Source organism: Vombatus ursinus, unplaced genomic scaffold, assembly GCF_900497805.2.
Source record: "Vombatus ursinus unplaced genomic scaffold, bare-nosed wombat genome assembly UNPS02004691.1, whole genome shotgun sequence".
NCBI lineage: Eukaryota > Metazoa > Chordata > Mammalia > Diprotodontia > Vombatidae > Vombatus > Vombatus ursinus.
Window position 1 is genome coordinate 4,047,508 of NW_020944469.1, and position 25,062 is coordinate 4,072,569.

Genomic DNA, 25,062 nt, shown 5'->3' on the forward strand with positions numbered 1-25,062 from the left:
CTTCCTTCCTTCCTTCCTTCCTTCCTTCCTTCCTTCCTTCCTTCCTTCCTTCCTTCCTTCCTTCCTTCCTTCCTTTCTTTCTTTCTTTCTTTCTTTCTTTCTTTCTTTCTTTCTTTCTAAGAAACAGAATGGAATCCAGAAATCACGAGTCAATGAGTTTGAATTGAATTCCTTGCAAAATTCTAGACTGTATTGTTAAAGGGAAGGTTGATAAATGTCTAGATAAGAAAGTCATGATCACAAAGAGCCAGCATTGTTTCAGCAAGAACAGGCCGTACCAGACTGACCTTATTTTCTTTTTTCCGTTGCTATTTCCAGACTTTCCCCATCATCACTCAGTAACCCTTCGTCCTTTCAGGTTGATTCAATCTAAATTGATCACCCAATTAAGATTCTAGTAGCTATTATCTTCTGACTGCCATGACATTCTCCTTTTCTCAGTGAGAGTTTGTTGCTTGGCTTATAGTCTCTGTCCACCCAAACTGCTATCCTCGTACTAGAGGGATTCAATATATATGGAGACTTTCTCAAACAGCCTGACTTCTCAGTTCCTCATTCTGCTCAATTCCCATGACCTCAGTTAGACATAGAGATGCTCATCCCCTTGATCTGGCCACATGCCTATGAGTGTTCCACTTTCATGCTCACAAACTCTGAAATTCCTTTTCTAATAATAATCTTTTTATCATCTCCTCTCTCTCTCCCTCTCCCCTTCTCTCCCTCTCCACTTCTCCCCCTCTCTCCCTCTTCCTTTCCCTTATGACCTCCATGACCTCTTATCCCTGAAGTCCTCAGATCTTTCCTAGGCTAACCCCTCTATGTTGTCTATGCTTTCCTTCCTTCCCTCCATGCACCCAGTTCAATTCAACACCACACTCTACAATCTAATCCTTTACCCACTTACCCTATCAACACTTTGCCAAACCTCGGTCTTGGAATACTCCCACCAAGGGGCTCCTTTGCTTCTATTCACATGCTACTGAATGGAGCCAGAAAAAAATTATGAAACTGTGCTGACTAGATCCTCAACAAATCTGAGTTACATAATCTCAGCTGCAACAAAACAGTTGATCCATTTACACCTCCTAACTGATTCATTATTCTACTCACTACAGTGACTTTTCCAAACTTTTTCATCCTTCCTCAAATCTCAGAGCTCGAAGCCACCCCGTCCTCTCACCTGAGGACCTTGCCTCATATTTTAGTGAAAAAATGGGAGCTCTTTGATGAAAACCCTTTTTTCCTCCTCCTCATTTCACAGCACTCAGATATCTTTCCCCACTAACTCCTCCTTCACCTCTGTCTTGCGTGAAAAGGGGGTCTTTTCTCCATACTAATGCAAACCACTCTATTTCCTTTAAAAACCTTTACTTTATCCTCCCATCCCAACTTGTGATTATCCTATTCAAGGGTGGGGAACCTGCAGCCTTGAGGCCACATGTGGCCTTCTAGATCCTTAAGTGCAGCCTTTAGACTGAATCCAAATGGATTCCTCCCTCTCATGGCTAACCCACTTCCTTTCCTCTTGTGGTCTTTTAAACCAAGAGTTTCAAACTTACATAGAAGTGGATCCCTGATGGCTTTATATTGACTTAGAAAACCACAAATTAGCATCATCTGTGTTGCTTAGTATTTTTATTAATTTTTAAAAACATTTCCCAATTACATTTTAATCTGGTTCAAGTCATACTGGGGAGTTTTGTGGGTGGCAAGTTTGATACTTCTATAAACCTCTGTAATTTTTCTTCTTACCTCATCATCCAACTGAAATTGCTTTCTTTGAAGGTACCAGTGATCTCTTAACTTGCCAAAGGTAATGGCATTTTCTTTCTTTTTTTAAAAAATCATTTATTTATTTATTGGCTTAATGATATTTTTTCCCCCAAAGATAGTTTTCAACATTCATCTTTGTAAGATTTTGAGCTCTAAATTTTTCTCCCTCCCTCCCCAAGACAGCAAGCAATCTGATATAGGTTATACATGTATGATCATGTTAAACATATTTTTCCACATTAGTCATGTTGTGAAAGAAGACTCAGAACAAAAGGGAAAAAGCATGAGAAGGAAAAAAACCAAAAAAACAAAAAAAGTGAAAATAATATACTCCGATCTGCATTCAGACTCTATAGTTCTTTCTCTGGGTTGGAATAGCATTTTCCATCACAAGTCCCTTTGAATTGTCTTGGATCATTGCTTTGCTGAGAAGAGCTAAGTCTATCATAGTTGATCATCATCGCACAGTGTTGCTGTTACTGTGTACAATGTTGGCCTGGTTCTGCTCACTTCACTCGGCATCAGTTCACGTAAGTCTTCCGGTAATGACATTTTCTCAATCTTCTTCTTCTTCTTTTTTTGAATTTCTCTGCAACCTTTGACACTGATCATCCTCTTCTGGTTGTTTTCTCCTCTCTAGTTTTTATGATGTTGTTCTCTCCTGGTTCTCCTACCTGTCTGAGCTTTCCTTCCTAGTATCCCTTGCTGGATTTTCAGCCAGGTCATGCCCGCTAACCCTAGGTGTCCTCCAAAGCTCTCTCTTAGGACCTCTTCTCGTCTCCTTTTGTGTTATCTTGCTTGGTGATCTTATCAGCTACCACTGGTTCAATTATTATCTCTATTAAGATGTTTCTCAACTCTCCATATCTAGCCTTAGTCTCTCTCTTTTAAACCACACTTATGCATATCCAACTCTCTCTTGGACATCTCAAATGGGATGTCCCATAGGTATTGAGAACTAAACATGCCCCCGCAAATAACTCATTATCTTTCTCCCCAAACTCCCTATTGTTCTCAACATCCCAGTTACTGTAGGAAGGCACCACCCTTCTCCCATTTACCCAAGTCCACATCCTCTGCTCCTCATTTGCACTCAACCCACAAAGTTAATCTAGTGCCCAATCTTATCATTTCTTCCTTCTCACCATCTCTCTCATACCTTCCTTCCCCTGTACAGCTACTGCCCTGCTGCAGGCCCTCATCACCTCTCACCTGGACTATTTAAGTAGCCTTCTGCTTGGCATCCCCTTCCTCAAGTTTCTCCATGCTCCAATTGTCCATCCACCTCTCAGCTGATGAAATGATTTTCCTAAAGCACAGGTCTGATCCTACACCTCTGGTGTATGTAGTTGTTTTCATGTTGGCTCCTTGATGGCAGGGACGGTGCTTTTGCCTTCCTTGTATCCTTGTGGCTTAGCCAGGAGATCATTTATGCATTGTACATGAGATTTGGATAAAGACACTGAGGTTGGAGGACATGATAGCCGTGTCCAAATGCAATGTCACATGGAAACATTGTCAAATGGAAGAGGCATCAGACTTGCTCTTCTCGGCCCCAGAAGGCAGAACCTGAGTAATGGGGGGATGTTATAAAAAGAGCAGATTCTGACTCAGTCTAAGGAAGACTTTAACCAATGAGAACCATCCAAAAGTATAAGAAGAGGTGGTCATTCTCCTCCCATCCCCAAGGTTATTCATGTAAAGATTGGGCAACTACTTGTCTGGTAGGTTGTAGATGGGTCTCTTGCTTAGCGGCTGCTGAAGTCCTTCTTAATGCTGAGATTCTGCCGCTGCTCTGGGTATTTTGGTGTTTGTGATTTCATACTCCTCTCTCCCCTCATTGGTTCCATTTTCTTTTTAGTAATACAATTACTAATGTAATTCTTATAATTGAGAAAATCAAAGCCTCTCTGCTTGTTCTGCCTTTTGAGTTGATATTAGAGGTTTCACTGTATAATACCTGACTAAAAGATCCCTAATTCTTACAAATGAGATGGAGATTCCTACAAATAAGGCCTCTGGAGAGGAACTGTCCCAGTCTAGAAAGAGGTATTTTTCAGGGGAACCCTAATTTGGATTACTTTGAATGAGTCATTTTCTAAATCAGGACCAACTGTTGGAAATGCTTACAACACACCATCGTGTTTATAGAAGAAATCGTTTCCTTCCAGCTGGTCCAGGATCTTCCAATGACATCATGGTAATTCTTTTTCATCGCAGGCCTTTGGTGTAAATGCACACCTGGAATTTTACAGTGATAGAAGTTAGAAATGCAAAAGAAAGATTATTTGCAGCAATGATTCTGTGTAGAAAGGGCACATCTGGGAAAGGGGATTCCAGAAAGCAAATGGCTTTTGTGGTGGAGAGGCAGGAGAGTTCAGCTGGGGAGAGGTGTGAGGTGCATCCTTTGGGATTCTGGGAGTATTCTCTTTAATTGCATTATCCTACTACCAAACACATACAGGTTTGTGTTGAAGCAGGCGATGAAATGGCAGGCTTTCATCATTGAACCCTGCCCTTAATGATCAGATGAATCTCAAATGCAAGACTAGAGCTTCACCCTTAGGAATGCTGGCAGAGGTTGGGGAAAGCAGATATTGGGGCTCTCACTCATTGCCCTTGGCAGGTATGGCCCTGGTTATGGTTGCAGGCAAATCTCAGAGTCGTTGACAAGGCCACGATACCTCAGATGTGAACCAGGGGCTCCTTTCTTTTCACCAAGTTGGTTTGACTCTCTTGGGTAAATTGCTTAGATTGTTGCCTACGGGGCCTACATGAATGAGGTAAACTCCAGTTTGGCAGTTGTCCCCAGCTGGATGTTTTGGAACATGCCTTCCTGGCTGGAGCCTGGGAGTACATTCATAGCACCCCCTGGAGCATCAGTCTGCAATGCACCCACTTAAACCCCCAGGGCAACCGACCCTTTCCTAGGGCCTATGAATTTACACTGGGCTTGCTATGCTCCCCGAAAAAGGGAAAAAACCTTCAACTTGTTTTGTAATGAAATATTACCATCTCAAGCGTAGCAAAGCAAGGCTGCTGGGGGTGGGGGTGCAGGTGGTCACCAAGGCCTCATTTTTCCTATCTTTACTTTCAGGGTATGCAAATTCAAGTTGATTGGGGGGGGGCCTTTGGCTATAGAGAAGATACTCCCTTCCCCACCTCCTCCAGATGGGTGTGGGCTTTGTGGCAGTTTTTCAGGAGTGCTACAGAGCTGTGAGCAGTGTGCTGTCAGGGTTCAGGTTATAGTCTGGAGTTGTGAATAGAATTTCTCTCCTTGTGAAACTGCCTGGAACAAAACCCATGACTTTGGCTTCATTAGTACCTCTCATGCAATTAAAAAGATATATAGACATTGGAGAATCTTGACTAGATAGTTATTTGCTTTGTGCTTTAAGGAACCATGTTTTCCAGCATGGCTATGCCCTCCACAGGTACAGGTAGCAACCCTTTCATATAACCCATCTGTGCATTGAGTCTTCATGTAGGTACAAGAACACACCCTTTTGTGGCAGTTTTTCTAGTGATGGGCCTCTCCACCCCTTAGGCAGTCTGGTCCTCAGATGATGGCAACGAGAGCAGTAACAATCAGTTATTAAGCACCTGCTGTGTATAGAGCCTCGTGCTGGACACAGGGGAGATATGGTAGAGTAGGACTCCAGATGGCTAATCAATATTTAATAATGAAAAAGTTTTCGGAAAGGCCATAGTGAGTTCCTTATGGCCACCTAAAAGTTTAAGAACATCATGGCTATTTTTGAGCAAAGTCATTAACAACTTTTTAGAACCTTTTAAAATGGTGTAATCTAACACCTAATGGCAAAGCTTAATTGTGAACTGGCAGCTTTGCCACTGCCATTGGGCATCTCTGACTGATCCTGTCATCTTCCCATGGGCACTAACTAGCTGGGTGACCCTCAGCAAGACATTGACTTCTCTGAGCCTCAGTTTCCTCATGTATAAAAGGGGGATATTAATATCTGTAGTCCCCACCCCTTGGGATTATTGCACAGCTCAAATGAGATCACATATACAAAGCATTTGACAAATCTTCAAGTGTCACAGGAATGTAAACTGTCCTTACTGTCCCCAAATTTGACAGGCTTCTGAGTCACTCACTTGAGTAATATGGGCAGTGGCTGAGTGTTGCTTATGTCCTATAGTTCAGTGTTTCTTTCAGGATCTGTTCATTTCATTAGTGTGGGTATCCCCTCTACTGATGTAAGGTATTGGTCCTCAACGTACGTAATAGGACAATAAGTTGAAGTGAAACCTTGAGCCCCTTGGCGAACTTGGCACCACTTTTGAGAATGAATTTGACCTTCAGAGGACGGGATTACAGATCTGGCTTGTTTCCCTTTATGGTCAGTGAAGACCCCTTCACTTTGGGGTATAGGTTGGAGCTCCTGCTTTGGGCTCTCCATTAGCAATAGGACTAGATTTAGTCTGAACGGCACCTACCTGCTTTCTCTTTCCCATACTGTCATCCAATTTCTGCTTCCTTTAGGGCTGATGGGCAAAACACAAACATTAATGTCCAGTTAAAGGTCGAACTGAAAAGGTGATTTTAAAAAAAATACAGAAAAGTTTGCCCCCCATAAAAAGTGCTTTACTTTCCTGAGGTTGAAAGTGAAAAAAAATCAAGCATATTCCCTTCAATAAGTCATTAAGCATTTATGTAGCACCTGCTGTATACCAGGCACTGTCCTAGGCATGAAACAATCTTTGTCCTTAAGAAGCTGTCTTTTTTTTTTTTTTGCGAGGGATGAGAGTGGGGGTGTGGATACCATGTAAACATGTAGGTAAACATGAAATATGTACACAGTAAATAGAAATCCAAAGAGCAGCACTAGCAACTAAGGTGAGGACTAGGGGTGGGAATCAGGAAGAACTTCTGGTAACCCTTGAGGTGAGCTTTGAAGGGAGCTGAGGGTCCTAAAGAGGGAGGGGTGAGGACAGGAGTGCATTCTAGGTATGGGGAACAGCCAAGTGCAAAAGCGTGGACTTCGTAGATGGCATGTTGTGGGTGAGGAATAACAAATAGACCAGTTGGCTAGAACATTGAGGGGCATTTTTGAAAATGTTTTCTACTTAGACTACTTAGGAACCAGCTTGTCTGGTGTGTGTGTGTGTTTAAAATGGATCCTTCTTAGAATGATGTGAGGGACTTTTGGTACATTCCTCAATGACTTCCTTATTCTAGTTGATTTCATGATTTTGTTGGATTTCCCCTGGTTTCAGGAGCAAATAGGCAGCCTGGTATAATGGAAGAAGACTTAGAGCCAGAAGAACTGAATTTCAATCCCAGCTGAACCACTTATTGGCTGTGCGACCTGGGGCCAGTCCCTTCGTCTCCCTGGGCCTCAGTTTCCTTCTCTGTAAAATGAGCGGTTTAAATGAGGTGGCCCTTGATATTCCATTCAGCTCAAGATTTATAAAACTGTGGTGTGGCTTTGGGCCTCGGTTTGGGCCCCACTTGCCTCCTGTTAAAAAATAGAGCCGATAATACCTACTTTACAGGCTTATTTTAAGGAGATTGGGGAGGTGGGAGGAGAGGAATAAGCATTTATATAGTACCTACTATGTGCCAGGCACTGTGCTAAGCACCTTACAAAGATCTCATTTGATCCTCGCAACAACCTGGCAAGGTAGGTGCTATTGTTATCCCCATTTTACCATTGGGAAAACTGAAGTAAACAGAGGTGAAGTGACTAGCTTAGGGTCACACAGCTGGTACGTGTCTGAGTCTGGATTGGAATTCAGATCTTCCTGACTCTGTCTAGTCTAGCACTTCCAGTGCTCTATCCAGTGGGTCACCTAGCTGCCTCAGTAAATAAACTGTTATGGGCTTGACTTGGAAAGTGTTGGGACAGGGAATTTTCTGGATATTTGCACATAGCAGTTGCATAATAAACATCTATGGAGTCAAATTGAGTGCCCTGAGAAAGTTGTATGAATCATTGTCTGTCCTAACTGTCCTTTCTGGTTTTGTTGTTCTCAATCCTTGGGTTGTTAAAACCTTTTTGTTTGTGAGGATAATTGTCTAATCAACATAGCTCCTTAATTTAGTAAAGAACGCTTGGTCCAGGAAAGAATGATGGTGAAGGCGGGTCATAATAACCCCTGTGCTTGGGTTTAGGAGAAAGCCATTTTATGTATGAGATGCCAAGCCCATTTCGAAGCTGGAAAGTTTTGGGGGCTAATAGGAAAGAACCAAACTCGGTTTTCCTAACCGTGTGATACAAGCATTTGGTAGGCACTGAATATATGCTTATGGAATTGACTTGAATTCTGAGGCTTTTGCCTAGGGAGAGGCCATGTTTATATTTTTACAGGATGGAAGACTTCCTGCACCAATGCTGAAGCCTGGGTGAAATGTAGAAGCCTCTCAATCACAAGTCTGGCATGCACTGAGGCATGCTGGAGTAGTGATAGGGGACTTCCTTTATCTGGATATAGAACCAGAGAATCATGTGCATCTGCTGAATGCTCTATCTCTGCCAAAATGAGCAGGCCTCATACATTTGCCAATAGCTTTTACAAATATATTATCGACTCTCTGTTACTTTCATAAACACATTAAGCTCTGTTACTTGGTATAGCAGAGAATGGTGCTAGCTACCATAGAGAAGTAGCCTACCTACTATATAGGCAGAATAGCACTGGAAATGCCTAAAATTCAAGAAAGATGCCAGCAATAACACCCATGACCTTATTTATCCATACATAATGACAAAGTATAAGTAACGAGCAAGGTGAACTCTAGCTTCTGATTCAAGAGGACACATTTGACTTCAGTAAGCATGACTGAGACTTGGAGAGATAGGACCCAGGACTTGGTGCAGTAGCAATAGAGCCCTGGAAGGATAGATCCTGGAGGTAAAAGGGTCAGGGGGGGGTTGGGATTGGAATTGAAATTCTATATTAAGAAGGTATACCTGTGTGAAGGAAATTCAGGAACAAGATAGGGGAAGCATGGGGGGCGGCATTTGGCTGCAGATCGGTGGAAACAGAAACGAGTGATATTGTCAGTGGAATATACTACAGAGCAAATATACTGGACTGAGCAAATGAGTGAATGAGAAAGCATTTGTTGTGCATTATGTGCCAAGCACTGTGCTAAGTGTAGGCGATAGCTCACACTCTGATTGGGGGAGACAACACGTAGAAGACAGCTCAGCTTCTGCGTGGGTGGAAAGGTCTAGATGAGGATTTGATAAAACAGAATAATAACAACTGCTCACATTTACATAACATTTTAAGGTTTGCAGAGTACCTTAAAGCTGTTGTCTCATCTGTTCCTCATGAAAACCCTGTGAGATAGGTGCTTCTATTAGCCTTTTTTTTTGCAGATGGGGAAACTGAGGCTGAGGTTATGTGACTTGCCCAGAGTCACACAAATAGTAAATGTCCGAAGCACGATTTGAACTTAGATCTTTCTGACTTCATGGCCAGCATCCTGGCCTCTTAGTCAGAAGCCTGACACAAGGGCATGCCACATTAGTGATGGAGGACTTCAGCTCTCGGCCAAAAGTAGAACAGCTACCACTCTCTGACTTTCTTTAATAATAAGTCCATCCTTCAAAAGGTAGAGGAACCAAATAGAGGAGCTTCTGTTCTGGATCTGATTCTCACCACCAAAGAGGAACTGGTAACTAGGGTGGAAACAATAGGAACCTTGCAGGAAATGAAATTGTGTGAGAGAAGGGAGTGGTAAGCTCCCAAATATACTCTGGATCAGTGGTGGGGAACCTGCGGCCTCAAGGCCACATGTGGCCCTCTAGATCCTCAAGTGCGGCCCTTTGACTGAATCCAAACTTGACACAACAAATCCCCTTAATAAAAGGATGTGTTCTGTAAAACTTGGACTCAGTCAAAAGGCCGCACCTGAGGACCTAGAAGGCCACATGTTGCCCTGAGGCTGCAGGTTCCCCACCCCTGCTCTAGATTGTAGAATAGCACATTTCAAAGGGTTTGGAGGAAGGATAGTTTAGGATCCTATGGACAAAATTCTATAGGTAAAATCAGCTGAGTGGAAAGCATTCAAGAATGAAATTCTGAAGACCCAAAGAGAAGCAATTGCTCTGAGTAGGAAAAGGGAGGTGGTGTCTAAAGGGACCAATGTGGATGCACAGGGTACTCTTCAAGAAGCTTAGATTTTTAAAAGACTTGAACAGAGGGTGGAAGCAGGAATAGTTAATGGAGGATGAATGCAACAAAGTGGCCCGGTCCTGCAAGAATAGTGTCACCTCCAGAGCTCAGAATGAGCTGAAATGGGCAGGGAAAGCTAAAGACAACCAAGATAGGGTATTCGAAGCTGTGTTGGGGAAAAGATGAGGATCAGAGTATGGTTAGTACTGCGGCTTAACATTTATGGGATGATAAGAATTGATTCTAGACAGAAAGCAGGGCGGCTCCATTGTTATTTGGCTTCTGTTTTCTCTGCCAAGGAGAATAATCTTTGGACTGGGCAGAATGGAGCCAAGATGGCCAAGAGGGAATTGATTCCTGAGGTTAGTAAAGAAGGTGATAATAAGAGAACACTCAGCTACCCTGAATGAGTTCATGTTGCCAGGCCCAGGTGAATTCATTGAATGGCCCCCAAGTACTGAAAGACCTGGTGGATGTGAAGGTCGTGGAGAATCAGAGGAATGTAGAACCCTGAAGAGGGGCAAAAGTCCCCATTTGCTCAAAAGGGAAGAAAGTCGAGTTTGCAAATCAAGGGCCTCCGATCTTGACTTGAATGATTAGTAAGATGTTAGAAGAGATGGTTAGTTTGAATCTCGAAAAAAAAGAGAGCCCGGTGTGGTAGCGTCCACCTATAGTCCCTGCTGCTGACGAGGCTGAGGCTTGGGGGATTGGTTGAGTTTGGAGTTCACAGCTATGGTGGCATTACAGTGGATCTCATGTCTGCACTAACTGGCACCAAGATGCTGAGTCCAGGGAATGGAGGGCCGTCAGACTGCCTAAGGAGGGACCCACAGGCTCAGGCTGGGAAAATGGCACAGGCCAAAGCTTCTGTGCTGATCAGCAGTGGGATTGGGTCCGTGAGTGGCTGATGCACTTCCCACTTGAGTGAGATCAGGAGACAAGGGAGAAGGAGGAGAAGGGAAGGGAAGGGGAGGGAAAGGGAGGGCAAGCCAAGGGAGGGAGCAGTGATCACAAAGAGTCGTCATGACTTCATCAAAAACAGGTCATGTCAGACTCACCTCTTTTCCCTTTTTAACAGTGTTACTGGACTAGTAGATGAGAAGAATGCTACAGATGCTGGCAAAGCCTCTGACAGAGCATCTCTTGTTATTGTTCTCCACGTTCTCTCTTAAAGATGAAAAGATGTGAGCTAGACAAAGGGACAGTTAGGGAAATTCAGGGCTAGTTGAATGGCCAGAGCCAAAGAAGTTCTTAATGGTTGGACGTCTCTAGTGACATGCCTCGGGGATCTGGGCCTGATTCTTTGTTATTTAACCTTTTTATCAGTGACTGGGATAAAGGCATTGTTGGCAGGCTTATCACATTCTTAGATGACAGAAATCCGGGGAGAGGGGGATAGCTGACATCTGGAACGACAGAGTCCAGATCCAAAAAAGATCACAGCAGGCTGGAATCCTGGGCCAAATCTCTTAAGATGAATTTTTTTTTTAATTTCAATTCAATTTTTTTCAATGAGCAAAAGTAGATTTTCTCTTTTCCCCCCTCCCAGCTGAAAAGACAAAGTCCTTATAACAAACGTTCATAGTCAAGCAAATCAAAGTTCTGCAATGGCCTTGTCCAAAAATGCTGTGTCTCTGTCTGTGCCCTGAGTCCATTAAGATGACACTTAATGGGGACAAATGTAAAGTGTCACGCTTGGGTTAAAAAAAAATCAACCTCACAAGTATAATATGGGGGAGGTATTATCTGACAGTAGTCCTGTTATTTTTATTTTTTTATTTATTTTTTAGGCAACTGGGGTTAAGTGACTTGCCCAGGGTCACACAGCTAGTAAGTGTCAAGTGTTTGGCCTGAGGCCGGATTTGAACTCAGGTCCTTCTGACTTCAGTGCCAGTGCTCTATCCACTGCACCACCTAGCTGCCCCAACAGTAGTTCTGTTGATGAAGATCTGGGGGTTTTAGTGGACCAGAAACTCAAAATAAGTCAACAATGTGCAGTGGTAGGGAGCCAAAAAATCTCCTGTGATCTTGGGCTTCAGAAGTAAGGGAGTCATCATGGTTGCCTGAATGATGGAGGTGCCAGTCCTGGCTGTCGGACTGCATCTAATACATTGTGTTCAGTTTTGAGCAGCACATTTTGGGGAAGACATTGCTCTGTTGGAGACTATTTAAGGGAGGGCAGCCAGCATGGTAAAGACTGGGCCTTGAGTCTCTGTCTTATGAGGATCAGAGGAAAGGATTGGGCATGTTTTTTCCTGGAGAAGAGAAGACTTAAGGGGGATATGCTAGGCATCTTCAGGCATTAGGCACCAAGGCTTCTCCACCATGAGTCCTTCAGAGGGCATCAGTTGGTCCAAGTTGCAAAGCCGCAGATCCCGGCTTGATGTAAGGAAAAACTTAGTTTTCTAATTTGTAAAATGGAGATGGTTGCCACAACAACTCATGAAAAGTCTCTCCTGAGGTGTGGCAGAGCCCCCAACCACATTTCTGGGAGGGTGTCCATGTTGATGAAAATGAGGTCGTGTCCCTGTGGACCCTGTTATGCTTTTGCTTCCAGAAGAGGTCCCAGGCTCCCCTGGGAGTTTTCCCAGGGCCAGAGGGATGGTTTCTCATCTCAGAGGTGTGTTGTTGGAAGGATCCTTAAACCATCTAGCCTAACCCACTCCATACCTCCCTGTCAGTCGGGGTATGCTCAAATGTCCAAGATGCCTTCCAAGTTTGTGGTTGGTGCTGGGGCTGGAAACCAGGTGTCCTGACTCTCGGCCTAGAGCTCTTTCCATTGCATCTCCCTGCCTCCTCCATAGCTACCTCCTGGGAAGGGAAAACAAGCCAAGTGGCTGTACAGCTGGGCAGATGGGCTGGGCCCTGGATGTCGGTCGGTAACACTAATGCCCTTCCATTGATTGCTTACTAGTTGGCTTGTGGTTTCAGCAGTACTAGCTTGAGGTTGGGGCTACAATGTTTTTTCTCAGTGTCTGTTACAAGCAGGAGAGCTTAGCTACCATATTTGGTGCTCATCTGCCTGTCCAATGACTTCACGTCAGTCTGTTGGAGAATTCGTGTAGTTTTTTTTTTTTTTTTGCTTGTCTAAATATGGCAAAGCTGCCTGGGTAATCAAGGGGACCTGAAGTAGGAGCTCAGCAGCTCTCTTCAGTGCTGCTTTTTTTGGTCCTGTCCCACTCAGGTTGGCCCCTGTCTCAGCTGATGTGAGGAGAAGGGGGCAGATTGGAGAGCATTCCCATTTTCTTGGGCCAGAGTCTAACAAAGATAGAAACACCTTGCCCCAAGATGAGGCTCCAGAGGCTGGGGCGAATTTTCTTATTTAACTTGCTGCCACTTTAGGACCCTGTCTTCTCGTGACTCATGCTGCTGTAGTACTTTCGAGTTGACAGAATCTTCTTTCCCCAACAACCCACTGAGGAGGGTAATGGAAAGATTACCGTACCCATTTCCTAGATGAGGAAACTGAGGGAAGCAACTCATAGTAGGCCATTGGTAAATGGTAAATAGCAGAGTCGGGATTCTGACACCTAAGTCATGGTGCTTCCCATTTTACTGCTTGGCCTCTATACATCCACAACATTTGGTAACAGGACTTGATCGCGTATATTGGTGCCTGTCACCCACATTGGCTCCAATGGCCCTGATGGCTCATGTTTCTGCAATGCTTTTCTCCCACTTCCCTGGTGAAATGGACAGAGCACTGGGTTGGGCACAAGGAGACCCAGATTCTAATCCCACATCTGCTACTGATCAGTCATGTGACCTTGGCCAAGGTGCTGGGTGTGCTGAAGAGCTTGGAAGTCTGTTGGGGTTTTTGCCTGACCCTGTGCTTTTATTTCTGTAGGAAATGCCTTCTCCCGATATAAGTAATCTGTAACGTAGAGTCTTGGAGAGTTTCCTGGGGTACTGAAAAGTGTCTTGGTCATGGTCATGTGGCAGAAGCTAAGTCATGTTGTAATGTAATATGATACAAAGTCTAGCATAGGCCTAATATTCCATGATTCTAGGTAGGCAGTGCAAATATTGTTACCCCCACTTTATAGATGAGAAAACTGAGGCTGCAGGAGGTGAAATCACTTGCCAAGGTCACACCTGGGAAATGTGCATTTCTTACAGCCCCTGATTGTAGGAATCTGAATCACTGAAATCACTGAAATTGTCATGGACACATCTGATGATTTCCCTTTCACCCAATTTACTTGTCAACTATGTGAAAATAATTTAAATGCTGTGTGACCCTGGGCAAGTCACTTAACCCCGATTGCCTAGCAAAAAACAAAAACAAAACAAACCAACAAACAAAAAAAACCCCAGTTTAAATGGATTGGCAGCTTCCCCCTCCTCCATCCACAGTATTATCAAATGCATGCAGACTCTCTAGCCTTTGTTGTGACTTTTCCTTACATACTTCTCAAGTTCTAGGGACCCCCTGTTGTCTCTATGCTTTCGTGTAAATCACTTAGTAGGGATTTTTTCACCTCCATTCAGTTCAGTTCTAACTTTCTAGTTGTTCCCTGGCCTTTCTAGAATGTGACCAGGAATACCTGTCCCCAGCTCATGCCCAAAGCCTTGCCTGGCTTCTGGGACCTACTATGCTCCTGAGGGGGTACCTCCACACATGGCAGATGGGACCATTGCTGCCATCCTTGTCCATTGGGGAGCTCTCTGGTGCCTTTCCCATGTGGCCAGGACCGACATCAGGTGGCAGCCGCCATCCCTCACTGTCTCTGAAGAACAAACAGCTAGCATTCGAGAGTGCTGAAGGACTTTATAGATGGGGGCTTCTGTTGCCATTCTCACATTTAGATAAGATTGGTGAATCTGACTGGAGTCCTTGCACAGAACCCTCAGCTTCCATGATACTGCATGGGTAGGGCCTGGGCTCTCAACAAGAGAAGACAGGAAGTGCATTTTTCTTTTTTGAGAGAAAATGTTTATTGATGCCTTGTGTTTTTACATCCCCTTCATTTCCCAATAGACTCTTCCCCACTCCTCCATCCGGTAAATGTTCCCTTGTAACAAAGATTAAAAAGAGAAAGGGAGGCCGAGAGAGGGCAGCAGAACCAATTACCCTCAACCGAGTCTGATAGTGTATGCAGTGTTCCCCATGCATAGCCCCCCACCTCTGCAAGGGAGGTAGGGAGGTGCATTTTCTCATCTCTCCTTGAAAACCAAACTTGGTCATCATTGTAACTACACAACGATCAGTTGGCAGATACAGTTTTCATAGCAGAGCTTATGAGGAAGTTGAGCCCTCTGGGCTTTCCTGTATTCATTTGGGCCTTTCTTGGAGTCAGAGCATGTTGGGGGCTCCAGGTCTTTGATGCGGTCAGAACAGGATTGTCAGAAAGAATGGGGCCTAGAACAAGAGGGAATACAGTTATATCTCTCTGAGCCCTGGGGAAATAAACACCATCTGCCTGTCTGATCTCTCCAGAAAATTGGTTGTTTGAGCTCTCGTGTTGCTAACAGGCCGTGCTGCCGTTGAGTGCCTGGTCATTGCCTCTCTTGTGGGGGTGTGTGTGTGTCCCATATCTCCAGGGAGGGGGTAACCTTCTCATAGGTGAGGACCATGCCTCATACTTCACATGCCAAGCACGTGCTTGGGCAGCACCTGGGCTCCAGCCCTTCTGATCTGCTTCACTTTCAGTATATTGTCCTAGCAGAGCAAGTCCTTTCCAGCCTCTTTCCCATGTAATGCATGTTGGCACCTATGTTGTCTGTAGGGCAGAACTGTGGCAGCTGAAGGTATTGGGTAGAGGAAGGAGCCCTGGACCCAGAGCCCAAATACAACTGGGTTCAAGTATTGGCTTTGCCACTTACTGTGTGACCTTTAGCAAGTCCCTTTAGCAATTTCCCTTCTCTAGGCCTTGGTTGCCTCATCTATGAAAGGAGTGTGTTGGACTGGATTACCTCTCTTTTTTTTTTCTTCTTCTTTTCTTTCTTTCTTTCTTTCTTTTTTTTTTAGGCAACTGGGGTCAAGTGACTTGCCCAGGGTCACACAGCTAGTAAGTGTCAAGTGTTTGGTCTGAGGCCGGATTTGAATTCAGGTCCTCCTGACTTCAGGGCCGGTGCTTTATCCACTGCACCACCTAGCTGCCCCTGGACTACCTCTCAAGAGCCCTTCTAGCCATATCCTTCTGTGAAGCTTCAGTGTTGCTCCTCCCCATCTGTACCATTTTCAGTGATGCCACATGTAAGGTGAGGATGGCAATGCTAACGCCATAGAAATGGATCCTTTGAGGATAAATGTCCAGAATCAGTGGAGGCAAGAGGGTCTCCCTCCCATTAGATCACGTGGACCTTCACCTAAAGCTGGCTGGTCCTGACCATGGTGGGATAGGTACTAGAGAGCTCCCTTACACAGTCAAGTTGTCAAGTCAACAAGAGTTCAGGAAGGACTTCCTATGTGCCAGGCACTGGAGCTCTAAAGAAAGGCCAAAAATGTCCTGCCCTCAAGGAGTCCATAGCCTAATCGGGGCAGTAACACGCAAACAGCTGGGCACAGTCACATGGACTAGGGGCAGATTAGACGAGGCTGGTTTGTGCTGGCATTTTGTCTAGAGAGTGCTGGAAGGAGGGAGCTTTGGGATGTCTTGACTGCCCCATGCATTTGAGCCAGAAGGGACCCTTTGGGGAACAACCTTAAAATTGGTACTTACCTGATCAGTACCAGGGAGGTCATTATCAAACCTTCATTTTGAAACTACCACAGGTCTGAGCATCTCTTTAGAAATAAAGTGAGAGTTACCAAACTGTTCTTAGGTTTGTATTTCTTCCAATCTGAATCTAATTATGTATCATCTTAGGAATCAAATGTTCTTTAATTATGCCTTGCTTAGCTCTGTAGAGAATTCTATTTTTTTTAATGGGAAAATGGAAAACAGCATGTGCTAAAATAGCATCAGAGGTGGTGCTGGGAAGATCCTGGGCTTGGGAGTCAAGGGATTTGGGTTCCTATCCCAGCTCTGCCATCGCTGCTGCCTTTGGGACCTGTTGGGGTATGGATGAGGATTGGCTCTCCCTGCCTGCGAATTGAGGGGGGTGGAGCCTCAATTGGGAAGTGGGCCACTGGAAGCTGGGAAGACAGGCTGGCTTGGTAACTAGGGATAGATGGGGTGCTGCAGATCCCTGGGCCTGAGAAAAGAAGGCCAACCAGTTGCTGGAGCAGATAACACAAGCTTAGGAAGAATCCGAGCTGAATGAGAAGGCAAAATCTAGTGACTGCTGGGGAGATGAGCATTCCTGTAGCTTCACCGGGCTTCCTGGAACCTTATTCTTTTCTTTTTTTTTTGAAAACTTCCAAAGTTTATTTATTCACCCAATATTAACTTAACAAAGTGTCATTAACATTTGCCTCAAGAGCATGAAGACCTAGAATCTCTATTCCTACTAAAACAACAGGGCAGGGCATGCCCTTGTCTCAAGGTAGAACCTAGACCTGTGCCTCTAACCTAAGCCAGACTTAGTTAGTAGTAAGTAAGTAGGTCAAGACTGCAAACAAGGCCTCATCCCAGTCACCTTCTTGGGATGAGGGCAGACACCTCATATTGATTTGGGTGGCACCAGACTGACCTCCAACAGAAATCCTGAAAAGAGGAAACTTCTCAGCTGATGGATCATCCTATGTGAGGGACTTTTTAGGGTTATGGGAATGGCTTGAGGCTCCATGGGAATCTTATTCTTTTCAAAACAGCTGTTCTGGTTCTTTCCCCAGGGTCAGTGTGCAGGACCCTGCAGGTTAGCGGGCAGGACCCACTAATTCTTCTCCTCACGTGATTGCACTTATGTATGGGTTTGTACACAACAACTTACTTCCTGTATGACCTTGGGAAACTTTTCCCCCCCATTCTGGGCCTCCATTTCCTCTTTTGTCAAATAAGACCCTTTCACTAAATGATCTTAAGCTTTTCTCACTCCAAAATCCTTCAGACACACCCCTGCAAGAAGAAGGGACAAAGGCTAGCAGAGCACCTGAGGTTGTTTCCCTGGTGGCAAGAAGAAGCTTGGGGCCTCTGCCAGGAGGGATCCAGTGATCCCAGGGGGACAAGAAACCATGTCTGTTGTCATCTTCATCCTGGCCTCTTGGCTGGGTTGAGGAGAATATCTGAAGGAAGATTTTTGGCCAGGCTGCCTATGACCCAGCCTTTGAAAACATTGCAAAACGAACAGCTGGAAATAAGTGTGTCTTGTTGTGATGATTAGATTGAGCAAGAGGAAGCTGGGGAGTTAAGGTCCCTTGATGACATTCATTAAAAACAGTCCCAGGATCAGTCTGGTGGTCTGACCAGTGAATGGGGGCAGGGCTTTCACGTTAGACTTTGCCTCTAGGAGTGTTTTATGAGATGAGATGAAATGTCAGCTTGTTTTGTCTCAGGGTAAATTTTGAGGAGCCGGCTAGGTAAACAGCTGTGCTTTTCCTGCACCCTCCCTCTCACTCTGCTGGAAGCAGAGCCGCTTTTCCTGAAGTGGCCTTTGAAAAGAAACGGTACCAGTTGGAGGAGAAGAAGACTGGGTATTTTATATATATATTTTAAAATCCACTCTTTGACATGTCTTTTTAAAAAAAAATCCATTTGTCGGCATCAGTTTGTAAATTCAAAGAATTTAACAGTAGAAATTGTGATCATCCATCCAATTCAATTCAAATGATCTTTAGTAAGCACCTACTATGTGCCAGGCACTGTTACTAGGGAGATACAGACAGAAACAAAGCAGTCCCTGTCCTCAGGGAGCTTATATTTTATCTTTATAAAAGGGGGGAGGGTGTTTGTCTATATCAGGGATTGGCTTATGAGCCATAGTTGGCTGACCCCTGGTTTAGATTATTGTCAAGGTCCCTTCCAGTTTTAATGTTCTCAATGCTCAGAATCCAGTGGATCTGTTGTAGCTTTATGTTGTCTCATTTTTTTCAAGGTAGGTCAGTTAACTCAAACTTCATAGGGTAGGTTCTCATGATACAAACACTCAGTGCATCTATCTGTTTCCATTCACTTCCTATTCTGATGCCTCAGTATAGAATGGAGTAGTTGCTTTTTGATTGATTGGTAGTCTAGAGGTGAGTCTGGACCTTCAAAGGCTGGACCACACACTCTGCCAGGGCCTAGCAGGGTGGAAGGGCCCCAAGTATGCTCATCACCAAAAGACCAGTGACCAGCTGCTAAATTTCTTTGGCCATAACAGCTCTTGAAATGGTCTAGTCTAAGGTGAAGGAAATTGTTGAAATCTGTGTTGCTGGATGGAGTGGTCACCCTGATAAAATCATGGATCCAGGGGGCAGCTAGGTGGCACAGTGGATACAGCACTGGCCCTGGAGTCAGGAAGACCTGAGTTCAACTCCGGCCTCAGATACAAAACACATACCAGCTGTGTGACCCTGGGCAAGTCACTTAACCCCCATTGCAAAAAAAAAAAAAATCATGGATCTAGGCCAATTGTAGGAAGTCTGCTATAGGTAGCATTTGCCTCAGTTCCTATTAAACCCAGTAGTGGTATTAAAGAAGTGATTCTTCCTTTTCTGTCCTCATAGCATTTTGGATTTCTCAACTGATCCTCAAGCCTTTGAACTGTTGTTTTGTTTTGTTTGGTTTGGTTTTGGTCTGGATCTGTGATTTTTTTTTTAATTTTTAGGCAATTGGGGTTAAGTGACTTGCCCAGGGTCACACAGCTAATAAGTGTCAAGTGTTTGGTCTGAGGCTGGATTTGAACTCAGGTCCTCCTGACTTCAGGGCCGGTGCTGTGTCCACTGCGCCACCTAGCTGCCCCTGGATCTGTGATTTTAATGTTGTGAATTCCAATCATGGAAATTCCCTTCATTGATTCAGATGGGCAACTTGTTTATACCTTCTAGTTTTAGACTGTTGCTTGGGGCACTAGTATGCATCAGAGACATGACTTGAACCCAGGGCTGCCTCTCACAAATGCTCTTTTTGTATTTACATCCTAATTTATTTATTTATCTATGTATATGTCACAGTCCCCTCCTCCACTAGATGGTAAGTTCCTTGAAGGCAGAGACCTTGTCTTACATGTCTGTCTCTCCCCACAGCACTAGCATAGTGTTAGGCACACAATAGATGGATAATAAATATTTGTTGAATGAATAATTTGACTAATGGTCTCACCATCTTCTGAATGTTCTAGCACTATTCTTTCGAATACTGTCTAATCATATCTCTTGGCTTCTTTGTGGGGGGGGGGGGGGATTAGGATTTGGACCTCCCAGCATAGGGAGTTCCTTCCACAGAAGCAGACTGAAGAGTTGCCTACTGTGCTGAGAGGTGATGTGATTTGTCTGTGGTCATATAGCTTGTCTGGGTGGAAGGCAGGATTTAAATCTGTCGCCACACTAGGCTGCATCTCATTGTTCCCTCATCTTATTATTGAATGTTTATATCTTGTCTGTCCATCTAGATTGTAAGCTCCTTGAGAGCAAGGTACTCTGGTGGTATGCTTCCTTTATGCTCTCCAGTACCTTGGACAGCACCTTATGCATAGTAGGCATTCAATAATAATGCCCCTATAATTTAATACTGTAATCTTCTTTCTGCCGTTATCACATTATCAAATGACAACAAAAAAGTAGTCTCTGTCAGTCACTTGTAGACATTTGTCTCCTGGCATTTGGTCTTTTTTAGGACTTATGAAGGTGTTCATTGTGAAAACATAATGGCACAATTATAAAATGAGGTCACCCCACCCCCTCCCCCAGGCCTGGCCTGGTCAGTGGTTGGTTGGCATTTGTTTTCATTAAAGTAGCTCTGGATTTGTCATCTGCAGCAGCATTGGGGGCAAGGTTTTGTTCTTCCCTTGGCATTCTGAATGCTCACACTGGTTTTTTTCTAAAGCAGAAGCTTTGTCAGTCATCCCCGAGCAATGTGAGTTTCCATTCTTTCAAAGAAACTTGACCCTTGGCATGACAGACGAGAAGCTTAGCGTAGCTTGCTGGAAAACAGCTGTTCCCTCCAGGCAGCAATTGTTCCCTTGCTCTGCCCTGTGCTGGGGCGCAGGAGAAAGGTACCTTAAATCTTAGACTTCTGACACGTGGCCAGAAGTGGCTTAGTGTTCTCTGGGTTGGGGCTAGTCGGGGAGGGGGGCTTCAAAAAGATTGACTTACATTCCTGGGCGCCTCCTCCATCTACTTGCAAATTGCATCCATGTCCGAAAGAGGATGGCAAGAATCCCAAAGCCTTTTTTTTTCCTGTAGGAGATACACATTTCATTTGTTAGAGAATCTGTGTAATTTTCACCCCGAATTGTGCTCGGAGTGTATGGTTTTCAGTCACATCTGTTCAGTGCAGTCCCTTCAGTTTAAGCCCCACGAGGGAATGAGAAGATTAGCATCACATGATGCCCGCTTGGCAGGCCACAGCACCCTAAACATGTGGCTGCATGCGTAAGAGCTGGGCAAGGATCGTTTATATTGAAAATATTCTGTATTGTAAATAAACTGAGCAGTCTGGCTGCCTCATCAAGTATTAGGTCTCTTCCTTAATTCATGGTTGTCAGCTGTGTGAGGGGCTCATAAAAAGCTTTGGGGGCCTGCTTTCAAGGCCCTCAGGAAGCAGACGTGAGAAGGGAAGCAGGCTCTCTGCTGGGACAGTGGCTATGTTAGCTCCACCCTCTTCATTCCAGTTCTTTAAATCCACACTCACTTGGCCTGAAATCAACATGTCTAAAGTCATGTCTGTCTGTTCATCAGTAATATTTTCTTTTTGGTGGGGGGATTAACCTTTATGTTCTAGATTAAGAAGAAACAGCAAGATGTCTTGGGCTTCTTGGAAGCAAACAAGATAGGATTTGAAGAGAAAGATATCGCAGCCAATGAAGAGAATCGGAAATGGATGCGTGAAAATGTACCTGAAGAAAGTCGTCCAGCCACGGGGAACCCGCTTCCCCCTCAGATCTTCAATGAGTGCCAGTACCGTGGGGTAAGGACAATTCGGGAATTCGGCCCGTTTTCCAGCTCGTGCTTTACCTCTGTACCCTCTTTAACGGCTTTCTCAGAAGGCCAGAGTCTTCTTTGGCCTGTCTGCCATCAGCCACATGAATCCCCCACAGGAGATGGAGTGCCATTAGACAGGGATTTGATCTCCGATTTCCTTTACTAGCCTTCATCCTGATTTCTTCCAGTCCGAACATCTAGGTGTTTTATTTCTGGTATGTCTATAGCAGAAGCCCCTGGAAAGGAGTCTGCTCCTCTCATTACTTGACTTTAAGTAGGTAAAAAAAACCAAAAACCCTTCCATCTTGTTCTTCCTCACAGTCCACAGTTGTTTTCACGGAAAGAAGATCTAGTTTGAAAATCTAGTTTGTCTTTGAATCAGCCATAGGGTTTCCACATCCCCGTACATACTGGTTGTGATGGAGCGCCCCACAACACTCAGGTTTGATGTGTGAGACATTGAGTCCTTTTTCCTTCAAATCAACAGTCTAGTAACCCCGTCCAAAAAGGAAACAAGGGTAGTCTAGCCTGACCTGCTCTTGCGGAAGCCATGCTAACAGCTTGTGATCTCTGATAGTTAAACTACTTTGAAGCAAGGCCTTGATAGAAGGATCTGGGGGAGGCGATTTTCAAACAGTGTTCCAGGAGCCCCTGGGGCTCCACTTCTTGGTAGGAGAGTCTGGTTGGGGCAGCCATGTTTAATGGAGGTCAGCTCCAGCAGCCCTGTCATTGCCACCAGCAGGTTTAGCAGCCTCCAGAGATCTGGGTTTTAATCCCAGCTAGCCATTAGGCAGGTTCACTTTGGTCAGTAACCTTTGCTCTCATCTGTTCATCTTCCCCTATCGTCTTGCGGAGTTCTCTGCATAATGCACATGAGCCTGAGTCATCCCATGTGGCACTCTTGTTTTGACTGATTTTTTTTATTGGGGGCTTAGAATGTCTTGCTCAATTCAGTTCAACAAATATTTACTTGCTCCTGTGACATCATAAAGAATTGAAAGGGCTGTTGGAAGTTAGAACACTCTCCCTGCCCCCATTCATTCATTTATTCATTCATTCATTCCTTAGTGTTTGCATTTGTTCAGACATACCTTCATTCCAGAAGGGGATTGTTGAACACTTGCTATGTACCTGACACCATGCTGAGCCCCAGCAGGTAGAGATAAGAGGAGGTTGAAAACACCGGTCCTGCCCTTGAGGTGCTTACAGTCTAATTGGAGAGACAAAATGGACATCCAAGTCTACAGGTGCTTATTAAGCACCTAAAATAATTCTAAAGCGGCCGAATGTCATTCAGTTCAACAGCTGTTTGTTAAATGGCCCCTCTGTGCAGAGAAATCCCAGGTAAGCACCATTGGCCTTGAGACAAAGGGAGACCTGGCTAGCTCCCTCCCTGGCTCGCTCCGGTTCCTGTGCCCAGATGGATGTTTTCACATCCATTAACCTCCCCCTTCTTTGCCACTGGTCTTTATTGAGGAGGGCAGGAGAGGGCAGTTTTTGTTCTTCCCCTTGCCAATCTGCAGCAGCAGCCACAGCCGGGGGAGAAGTGCCAGGAAAGAACCCGAGCCCAAGCTGGCACGACCAGCTTTTTTCCACAAGAGAGTCTGTCAGTTATTAGGAAAGGCCTGGGGATCTCATCTGTCTTGTGCTGGTGCAATCCAAGGCTCACCAGCTTCGTTTTCAGGTAGGAAAAACAAAAAGATTTGTTTTCTTTGAGAAAACCTCAATTCTTTCATGTCTCAAGTGCTACTGAAGCTTAGAATTGGAAGGCATCTTTCAAATTTCCCTAGATTTGTGGCCCTGAGCATCCAGCATGTGACAAAGGGGTCTTAGCCTGATCCTCAGACTGTAGCAGGAGCCCCTGACCAGGGTTTGATCCCGTTCTGAACTAGCAGGAAAGCTGCCTGTCTTCACTGTTGTTACTGGAGGCCAAGGTGGTGTGTGTTTGCTGCTTTGGAGACAGTCAACAAAAAATGACTTCTGGGCCAAGTCTGGAGAAGACTTTTTTTTTTTTCAACAGTAGAGGTTCAAGGTTACTCTCAAGTCAGGTATTATGGGTAGAAGAGGGATTAGACTTAGTCTATTAGGCCTCAAAGGGTCAGAGTTGCAAAGGGACAAATTAAGCCCTGATGTAAGGGAGCACTTCCTCATCATTTGAGCTATCCCAGAGTACAAGAGGCTGCTTGGGGAGGTAAGGTGATGGGCCCCCCCTGCCCCCACTGGAGGTCTTCAAGCAGGGCCTAGATGCCGACTTGCAGATTCCTTTTTGGGTATGGGTTCGATTAGCTGTCCCCCCCTGTAAAATTCCACGATTTGTCTTGAACTGTTTATGGGCCACTGATGTCAGGAGTCAGCTAGCTTCACATCTGGAGGTGTCACTACCTCCCTCCCTCAAAGGCTAGATGGCGTTGATGGCAGTTGGGGGTGCCTTTGATGAAATACATTGCTTATAAATGAATGCCTTGATTTCTGGAGAAAACTTTGAATGTGGCAAAAGCGAGCCCCTCCTTGCTGAAAGGAGCCAAGAATAAGAGAGTAATGACTGCTTGGGCTTCTTGTTGGGTGAGGCACCTCTAGCCCCAGGGGGGCCCTAAACATTGGCTGTATTATGTGTGTGGGGATCCTCGGTCCTCCTTGGCAAGCTGTGAGGGAGGTCATCTTGGAGACGAAAACCTGTCAGGACTGCTTCTTTACTACTAATAAGTCAGGCAGAACAGCAGGCTTACTTTGCTGCAGTTTTTCATATTCCAGGGAAGATCTGAAAATGCCACTTGTTTACTAGGTTGGCTCAGTTTGGGTTGTGTCCTACGGCCTTGTTTGAGTGACTATTTCAGTCACTTAGGAGAAGGTCTGTGGGCTTGGCAGGATAACAATGATTGTAACCACACCTCCAGCCACCCTCAGTCTTCCAGGCCCTGGTTTAGCCTGGCTTCTGACTTCTCAAAAATCTGATTGCTGTTGCTCAGGTCCCCAGATGCCCCTCACAGGGATCTAAAGTCAGTACCCACTCTCTCCATCCTTTGCCTAAGGACCTCCCCAGAAGCTCAAACTAGCTGGGCTTCTGGTGAACATTTCTTCTCTGATTGATGATAGGAGAGAAGTAGACTAGGGGAAGACCACTTCTAAGCAGAAGGAAGAGGGAACTGCTGTTCACAGAGATATTGTAGGGTTCCGCCAAGATGCAACTGTCC

General features: G+C 44.9%; 1 protein-coding gene across 1 annotated transcript in view; it reads left to right on the forward strand.

Moving 5' to 3' along the window:
• SH3BGRL (SH3 domain binding glutamate rich protein like) overlaps positions 1-25,062 on the forward strand; it is an 85,973-nt gene that overhangs the window by 52,249 nt on the left and 8,662 nt on the right. The window contains exon 5 of the mRNA XM_027839754.1: positions 21,672-21,857. Within this exon, the coding sequence (XP_027695555.1) occupies positions 21,672-21,857 (186 nt within the window). The remainder of the gene's footprint in view (positions 1-21,671; positions 21,858-25,062) is intronic.